General features: G+C 33.9%; 1 protein-coding gene across 2 annotated transcripts in view; it reads left to right on the forward strand.

The window, feature by feature from the left end:
• The window catches only part of LOC107727973 (disintegrin and metalloproteinase domain-containing protein 11-like), a 52241-nt gene that overhangs the window by 7252 nt on the left and 34827 nt on the right, over positions 1 to 10162 (forward strand). For both annotated transcript variants that reach the window (XM_016538026.1, XM_016538025.1), the window contains exons 3-6: positions 1107 to 1183; positions 1491 to 1557; positions 2619 to 2701; positions 5415 to 5478. In XM_016538026.1, the coding sequence (XP_016393512.1) occupies positions 1107 to 1183; positions 1491 to 1557; positions 2619 to 2701; positions 5415 to 5478 (291 nt within the window). The remainder of the gene's footprint in view (positions 1 to 1106; positions 1184 to 1490; positions 1558 to 2618; positions 2702 to 5414; positions 5479 to 10162) is intronic.

Here is a 10162-nt window from a genome sequence, read left to right on the forward strand (position 1 = left end):
TGGCAAGTTTCAATAGAAATTACAATAAAGTATATTTTAGTTTACCATAAATGCTTGTCAGTAAATTTGATGGTACACTTTATCCATATTTTCACTGTTGTGAGTTAAAGGTTTGACATATTGCAAAAGTTGTATTGGACTGAAATGCTTATATTAAAATATTTACCCATTTTTTATTTTATCAATAATAACATTGTTTCATTGATTCAGTCAACATTAAACTGTGCCTAAGCCTTTTCAGCTCCCGTGAGCTCCTTTATGAAAACATGACTGTTTATGATTACTACTATATAGCGATTTTCAAAGGGAAGTTGAACGCATAACAGTGGCTGTAAAATATGTTTTGTTGATATAGGAGTGGCATGTTTTGAGTTTTGATATTTTGTATAGGGTCATTTGGCTGGTTTGGGGCTAATTTTGATTCGCAATTGGGCTAGTTTTGTTTTACAGACCTAGAAACCCGTCATATAAACTTAGCAACAAAAAAAAGGTCCCTTTTTCAGGATTCTGTATTTTAAAGTAGTTTTGTAAAATCCAAACAGGCTACAGATCTTATAGAGAAAGTATTTTAAAAGTTTATGTTGTTTATGCTTGTTCAATGAACCATAAACAATTATTGCATATACACATGTGAAACAGTCCTTAAGACAACAGTTTACAGTAGCCAATTGAAGTCACAGTTACAGTTACTTAGGACAGTGAAGAGACCTTTCTACTGACTCTGAAAAACACCAGAATAAATTGCCCAGAGTCCCTGCTCACCTGAGTAAACATGCCATAGTCCTGCTGCAGGGAGGCATGAGGACTGCATATGTGGCCAGAGCAATAAACTGCGATGTCTGTAATGTAAGGCACCTAAGATAGTGCTACAGAGAGACAGGAAGAAAGAGCTGATTGTCCTTGCTGTGGCAAACCACGTATTCCCCCAGAAATGTCTGGGAACTTGCAAGTGCCTTGGTGGAAGGGTGAGGTAACATCTCACAGAAAGAACTGGAAAATCAGGATGGGTGGGGGGGGTGATGTCCTGTTCTAAATCCATGGTGATGAGGAATGGCTCATTTTCATAATGTAACCAACCTGTCTGTATCTGTTCGTCTTTCTCTCAGCCCATTCATTTGGCTCAGATCTCATTCCTGGTGACGGCATTTGGAATCCCATTTGTTCTAGACCTGGAGCTCAATCAGTATGTTCAAAATCCCACTCACTCTAAACTGTTGGATTTAATTTGAAACAATTCTCACTCAGACATGGCTAGCGAATTTCACAAATAATTACAAGTAACACATTGAATTAAACATGACATTTTAAAGTATAAAGAATGAAATTGTATTTTCTTGTAAAACAATAATCTGTTTTTATTTATGATTTCTAAAAATAATTTTTACAGTGCACTAGCAAAAACACAAATGCTCTCGTTCCCTCTAAGTAGGGCTCTCTATATTATTGTATTATTCCCTCTGTTTTAATTACGTGTATGTGTGTGTCTGCAGTGATCTTTTGTCGTCTAGCTATGTTGAACGCCACTTCGATGAGGATGGGCGACCTTTTCAAAGTCTGGTAAGGAAATAATATCCCTTTTTCTATTTGTATCCCTTTATATTGATTTTGTTAGAGATTAATGTCATAATGACCAAACATGTTTATTAATATTAGATCCCCTGTTACAAATAATATCTTAACTGTAGTAATATAACCAGGATTATGTACCATAATTGTATGGTAATATGGCTTTATCAGTTTTTGTTAGGGATACATATCATAATGATTTTTGAATAATATAATAAGACATGTAATTAACAAACTCCTTAATAGCTGTAGTTCACTGCCAGTCTTAATGTAAACTTCTGAGGTATCATATGTGGGTCTGGGAATATACCCACTCCCTTTTTAGCACGCGACTTTGATGCAGTGAGGCAAAGGAGCCTGGGAAAGCATCCGCCCCTCCTGTTCAGTGTCAGCTGCTTTTGACCAATCGCAACGTTGTTGCTATGACAACTGCTTATAGACAGTTCTAGTCCACTTTGTCCAACTGAGTCAGAGAGAGAGAAAGAGGGACACACACACACACACACACACACTCACAGGAAGAATGAAGCATTGAGTGGAGAAGCTGAAGTCATTAAGCAACTACACTGCAGCAGAGACACAGAAACCAGGACTGCAGTGCAGAAAACTACAGCTAGACTGGTAGAATGAATCCCAGAAACATTTGAAAATATACCTCAGATACACCAATCACATCACTGACATGCGTTCAAGTGTGTGGGCACCTGCTTACAGACCCCACGGCTCTTAAATTTGTTTTGTGCTGCAGACATGATGAATGATTCCTCAAATCCTGTGTCTTGTCGAGAAGATGTTGCTGTTATTAAGTGATCAGATGCAACATTTTCACCATAAAGCAATAGAGACCAAAATATCAGATTTGAGGGGGGACTCGTTTCACACCAGACAGGAAGAAAGGCATGCTAAAAGCGTCTGATGGACATTGGAAAAGTGATCTGATGAATTTTAATGGGGGATGTTGCCGTGGTTACTGTCATATTCGAGGGCTGTTCACTGTGTAATCGTTATACTTTGATGCAGTGTGTGATTGTTTGATGTGTGTGAGATTTCAGGGAGGAGAGCACTGTTACTATCACGGCCACGTGAGAGGAGTTCAGAGGTCATGGGCAGCTCTCTCCACCTGTCACGGCCTACAGTAAGTAGTAACCCTTTATCTGCTTCAACAATGCAAAGAGCAAACACACTCCATTATCTATTGTTTTCAGCAATTGCACTTGGTGACTTCATTACCAAAATGTCTGTTTGGATATTTTTGGAAACTTAAACACTATGCACTTGTAGGGTAAGATGGAGGAAGATGCCCCCCTTAAGAACAATGTGCATTTACTTTTGAATTGTAGCATATTTAGATGTAAGTAACCATTGCTAAATTGGTTGCCATAGCACCAAATATAAAATTATTAAAGAGGACATCTTACCCCCCACTACCGGGGAAAGAAGCCCTCCAAAAGCTAAACTTTTACAGAATGTAAAGTAAAAGTGAAGATTTAAATTAAAAGATAATGACACTAGTAACAACATGCCACTTCTATGCCAATTCAAAATAAAAACTATAATTTACAACAAAAATAATTAATAATTAAAAACGTTGATATTCAGCATAATGCAATATCATAAATCACACTTTTCCAGAGATACAAAATTAGATAAATTAACTTATTTTTACTGACTAAATCTCACAAATGTATTTATTTAGATGAAATTACACAATTAAAAATGGCATAGGCTTTCATTAAAAGTGTTGTGATTTTTGTACTGTCTATGGTCAAGTAAATCTTAAGTCTATGGTCATCTTACCATGTCTTACCCTACTATGCACTATGTACTCCAACATCTAGTGTCTGAATTTTGGAAAGTTTGGAAGGTCATTGGAGTCTGATAGCCCCTCTCTTTCCACTAGAAAAGAAAACTGAGACAGTGCTTTAAGTGCCAACATTCCACACTTGTTTTTTTGGTTAAAAAGTGCATCATCTGTGTATTCAAAGTGCACTTTTTCTTTTTGAAATTTTCACATTATTTATACTACAAAACTACATGGAATAGTGGGTAACATGTAATAAGTATACACTAATAAATTACTTACAAATCATTAACAAACTATTAGTTTATTGTTAATTCATAGTTTATACACTGTAGTTAATACGTTAATAGACTCTATCAAAATAGTGAGTTATTCATTCATTGTCACTGGAATTAATACAATTATTATTGTTTAATTAGCTCGTAGTAAAGTAATGGTTAATTGTTAATAAGAAGTCAGTAATTAAGTGCTTTAAACCAACCTTTATTGAACATTAATTGCATTCATATTCACTGTCCCTTAGAATGTTTACAAATACATTAAGGACACACACACACACACACACACACACACATTTGCATATGTGGTTTACAGGGACTCTTCATAGGCTTAATGTTTTTTTATACTGTACAAACTGTATATTCTATCCCCTTAACCTAACCCTACCCCCAAAACCTACCCCTCACACAAAATCTCTCTCTCTCTTTCTCTCTCTCTAGTTTTCTGTGATGGGTATGTTTAGTATGGGGGTAGAATTGTTGCATTATTCCAAATAAATAGATTATGATCCACAAATAAATGTAAAGCAATTAACAAAAAACAAACATATTCACAAAATAAATAGAATGAGATCCACAAATAAATCTTAGAGTTTCACAAACATGAATTAAATTCGCAAAAAAAAAAAAAAAAGAGACTTGCAAATAAAAAATATATTGGTTACAGTATAAATGTAAAAAACAAACAAATGCACAGCGAGCGATCCACAAATGCGTGCAGCGATCTACAAATGTACAGGACGAGATTCACAAATGAATGGCAGGCAAAGTTGTGTTTGTGACATAAAAATGTATTTGTGAATATGTTTTTTATTTGCAAATCTTTTTTATTTATTTGTGAATTTAATTAATGTTTGTGAAACTCTGAGATTTATTTGGTTTTTTATTTTACCAATCAGAACATAACACACAAACAAGGGAATCACTTGACAGAACATGACAAGGGCTGCTCCAGACACCAGACTCCAGACCAAACAAAACCCAAACCCCACCAAGTCCAGGAGGGTAGTAGAGCGAAGGATATATATATATATATATATAAGTGAGAACTATTTATGGTTAATAAGTTGTTAACATTATCTAACTCCTTACATATGTGCTAATTAAACAATAATAATTTGGTTAATTACAGTGACAATAAATGAAGAACTCACTATTTGTAGTCTATTAATGTATTAACTACAGTTAATACGGGTGCATCTCAATAAATTAGAATGTCGTGGAAAAGTTCATTTATTTCAGTAATTCAACTCAAATTGTGAAACTCGTGTATTAAATAAATTCAATGCACACAGACTGAAGTAGTTTAAGTAAACTATGAATTAACTATAAACTAATAGTTTGCAAATGATTTGTAAGTACTTATTTAGTGTATACTTATTATAAAGTGTTACCGAATAGTGCATAAATATGCATTTAACTAACTAATAATAAGCAATACATTTGTTACAGTATTTATTCATCTTTGTTAATGTTAGTTAACATTACTGTTCATTGTTGGTTCATGCTAGCTCAGATTTTTTTAAATAGTATTAACAGATACAACTTTTGATATTAATAATATATGATGTTGAAATGCTGAAATTAAAATTAACTGAGATTAATAAATGTTAGTTAGTTCATGTTAATTAATAGAGTTCAGTAATTAACTAATGGAACCTTTTTGTAAAGTGTTACCTAATAAATTCCTATAAAGTCTGCATTTTTCAGCTGTATTAGGGTTGTTGGCATTGGAGTGTCTCACATTTGTGATGTTGGTGTGTCTACAGAGGGACGTTCTCAGATGGCAACTTTTCATATGGCATTGAGCCCTTGCACAACAGCAGTGATCAGGTCAGTATGCAGCTGAAATATTCATCTCTCTCAACTTTCTCTTGAGGGGAATTGTCACTCTATCTGCCTGTTGCAGTCTGGAAAAAAATCACGAATAGATATACAATCCCGCTCAATGAGACACAGAAGAGACAGCGAAGCACTGAATATTAGCCAAATGCACAGAAATATCAATTACTGTGGTTGAATGACAGGTGAATCACCAGACGTCTGTATGTGGGAAGGAGGTGAAGAGCAGAAGGAGGGATGTCAAGTGAGAAAATCTGAGACAGAGCAGCTTATGCATGATATTAGACGAGCATTGCATTAAAGAATCATATTTCACTTCAATATACAGAGGAAATTTAATATAAAAAGAAGAATGCCTATTTTTAGAACAAGAAATATTATCTGACATTATTTTCAAGACAAGTAATTAATTTGTACCTTTTCATTTAGACATTAAAAATACAAAGAACATATTTCTCTGTTCATCATAACTAACAAGCGTCTGTATGTGGGAAGGAGGTGAAGAGCAGAAGGAGGGATGTCAAGTGAGAAAATCTGAGACAGAGCAGCTTATGCATGATATTAGACGAGCATTGCATTAAAGAATCATATTTCACTTCAATATACAGAGGAAATTTAATATAAAAAGAAGAATGCCTATTTTTAGAACAAGAAATATTATCTGACATTATTTTCAAGTAATTAATTTGTACCTTTTCATTTAGACATTAAAAATACAAAGAACATATTTCTCTGTTCATCATAACTAACAAGACTATTCCGGGTTAAATATGGATTACTGTGGATTGCGGTTAATTACCAGAGAACATCATTCCATTCATCTCTCTCCTCAACAGTGATGCACTTGCGATGGAAGCCTAAAAGGCACGGCGGGTGGAGGGTGTATGAGCAGAAATGTAACACTTGTATTTTGGTTAAAACACCCTGGTTCAGTTTTCGTTTTGTGCTTTCAGTTGTGATGCTGTTTGAATGGTCGTTTTGATGGCAGGGCTATTTTTTCAAGATAGAGGAATAGAGCACTGCAATGATGTATTTTTGTAGGCCAACCTGGAAGTTAGCATCACCCTGGTTCCCTCAACAAAAACCCAATAGGATTTTAACAGAAAATTATTGCAGAAAATAAACTCTGTGACTTACAAGTTTTGTTCATCATGATAATCTTCACAAACACTTACAAATTTTGAAGCATTAATACAGTCAACAGACATAAAAAAAAAATAAGTGCAGGCTATAAACAAACTACACCACAGTCACTTGATTTTAGCATCACCATCACGAAGCTTCTGACAACTTTTTTCAGTCTTTAATAAAAAAATTAAAAAAACTCAACATTTTTTCCAGAAAATTTGAGTAAGGATAGTTAAAAAAATCACAAGGGGGTATTATTATGTATTTTAAAATACTGATGTATTTTATGTCATTGATTAAAACATGAAAATATTTTGAGCTTGTGTTAACTACAGACCTTATTTCAGACATTTAACCAAAAACCTATTGAAAAAACCCATTGACTATATGACGATGGAACCGGAAGTGTTAAAATGCTAACTTGTTTTGGCCTACAAAAATGTCTGTGGGAGGAGTTTCTTCCAAGACAAACAGAGCCGCTGCAAAATAACCAAGTTTAAGCATAGCTGAAGATGAATTAATTTGATGTCTTCTATTTGCGTGAATTGAATGCCAAAGGTGTTCAGATGATAAACTGCAGAGTTAATTACTTTCCCTTCCATTGATTTCAGTATCTTTTTTTCTGAATTTTTTTCCCGTTTATCCGTATTTGTTATCTGTCTCTTCTTCACTCTCTCTCCACTCCTCTTTCACTTCTCTTAAATGGGTCATTTTCATAAAGTATTCAAAGCCACATGTAAAGTGTCTCTCTCTGTCTGGGTAGATGGGAGATTAATAATGGATAGTTGTGTAATAGCCTTACATGGTGGAGCCCAGTTCATCAGCGAGCGTTTCATCTGCAAGGAAACTTTACCCAACAACAGGATACAATTCAGTCAGAAATGAGATTTACAATTACAAATTACAAATACAATATTCATACAATTTGGTACCAAAATATATGTACCAAATAGCATGCCTTACAGCATGAATTTTCAGCACGACTTCCCCAGGACTAGTAAGGGCGTGGCCTACTTTGCTCACAAGGCTACAACTCTTGGAGAAAAAAAATGTCTAAGATGTTATTCTGAGTAGGAATGTAAAAATTATTGCTGATCAAACAACAGCTGGTGCTATAAATGTGGAAATATATTTTGCATGACATCTGTCTTCAGTAGGCCTACAGGCTGCTTCGAAAAATAAAACAAGTGGTATCACTTTATTTTAAGGACCAATTCCCACTATTAACTAGCTGCTTATTAGCATGCATATTACTAGCATATTAGCTGTTTATTAGTACTTATAAAGCCATGCCTGACGCAAGGATGGCATAACTGGGGAGGGGCTTTTGGGGGGGACTACTTATGCACTACTTACGACAAAACAAAACAGCACACATACAATAGTTGGCTAATTTTTAAAGTAAGATATTTGAAAATGTTTGGTGCATGGTTAAAAAATATCTCAGATAAGCCTAATGTAAAATGCTGGTAAATAAAGCTATATGTTAACATTATAAATACAGATAACTATTTTACTATAACTATTTTATAACTATAAATACAGATAGGCTATACTTTTTTAGTTCCTCTCACTCCATAACAAATCCTTTAAATTTAACGGTATTCAGAAAAATAATGAAAAATAGTATAAGTAGCTAAACATCAAGCCAAAAATAATTTTTTGCTGAAACTGAAACGGGCGTTGGGCTCACTCTTACTCTGCACGAATCCACTCAACAATTTCCATCAACAGTTTCCATCATGACGTATTTGGATGCTAAACTATTATTTATTATGTTTTGAACCTTATTTATTTTGATAATGAACAGGCTGCAATGTCAAGTATGCTAGAAGTTATATGTTGTGTTTGTGTGTGTGTGTGCGTGTGCGTGTGCGTGTGCGTGTGCGCGTGCGCGTGCACGTGAGGCACCTGCGCAATCACTTGAATTTGTTCCTTATTACAGCAGAAACAAAGAAGAGTGAGACATCATGTGAAACTATAAAGGGTCTACTTTTATTTGTGTACAGTCACAATAACAACAAAACACCATGCTTTTCAAAATAAAGAAAAACTGTTTTTTGACGGCTTTCTGCCGTCTTGATTTCCTTTCTGTGAACTTGTTGCAAATTAGAAAAATGGACAGAAACATAGAACTTGTCGCAGTTTTTCTTTTGTTTTGTTAATTAAGTCAAACATATTTCACGTATAGGGCTATTTATTCATTTAATATATGTGATTTTATTCATTTTTCTCCGTTCATAGAATTGCTTGTATTTATTTCAGCTTTATCTTAATTAACAGAAATGTTTTTAATAGTTTTAGTTAACTATTACAGTTAGTAGGGTACAACGGGGCTAAAGGCCCACCTTAAGAAAACGTGCTATTCACTGCGCCTAAAATGTATAATTGCAGAAAAAAATATATACGTTGTATTGATCTTTAATAGAGCAACAGATTTTGTGTGAAAATAAATCATTCAAGTTGTTTATTTTGTTTAAAAATCTTATAAATGTATGAGGTGGCAAGAGGGGCCTTTTACCCCACACACAGGGTAAAAGGCTCACCAGTATGGGGTAAAAGGCAGATGGCGGCTTTCTGCCGTCTTGATTTCCTTTCTGTGAACTTGTTGCAAATTAGAAAAATGGACAGAAACATAGAACTTGTCGCAGTTTTTCTTTTGTTTTGTTAATTAAGTCAAACATATTTCACGTATAGGGCTATTTATTCATTTAATATATGTGATTTTATTCATTTTTCTCCGTTCATAGAATTGCTTGTATTTATTTCAGCTTTATCTTAATTAACAGAAATGTTTTTAATAGTTTTAGTTAACTATTACAGTTAGTAGGGTACAACGGGCGGGAAGGCCCACCTTAAGAAAACGTGCTATTCACTGCGCCTAAAATGTATAATTGCAGAAAAAAATATATACGTTGTATTGATCTTTAATAGAGCAACAGATTTTGTGTGAAAATAAATCATTCAAGTTGTTTATTTTGTTTAAAAATCTTATAAATGTATGAGGTGGCAAGAGGGGCCTTTTACCCCACACACAGGGTAAAAGGCTCACCAGTATGGGGTAAAAGGCAGATGGTATTGATACAAATACTTTTAAAATAATGTCTAAGTTAATACTTGTTCAAAACAATCACTTTAGCAAAGTTTGTACTATTTTCTGCTTATTTTGAAAAATTAAAGAATTAATTTTTGTTCAATAAATATACTGTCATTACAATATGTTGATATAAAAATATATTTTAAAATACAGAAACAAAATCATTTTAAAAAGTAAAGATTCTGAAAACATTGAAGGAGATCCTATAATAATTTAATACAGATTTTCAGTAGTAAAAACAAATGATATTTTATTATATAACTAAACTTGTTATCCTAAACAGGGTGATTATCTCTAAGATGGACACCCAACATCATATATGATATTTACCATCTGAATCTAACCATGTCATGTCAACAAATGGAAAAGTCAGCCATCTATTAATTATCATGTTAATTACTGCGCCTTTAGCCCCAACAGCAGGGGGCTAAAATACCATACTTTTACATA

This window comes from Sinocyclocheilus rhinocerous, unplaced genomic scaffold (genome assembly GCF_001515625.1).
Source record: "Sinocyclocheilus rhinocerous isolate Xijiao unplaced genomic scaffold, SAMN03320098_v1.1 scaffold3201, whole genome shotgun sequence".
Taxonomy (NCBI): domain Eukaryota; kingdom Metazoa; phylum Chordata; class Actinopteri; order Cypriniformes; family Cyprinidae; genus Sinocyclocheilus; species Sinocyclocheilus rhinocerous.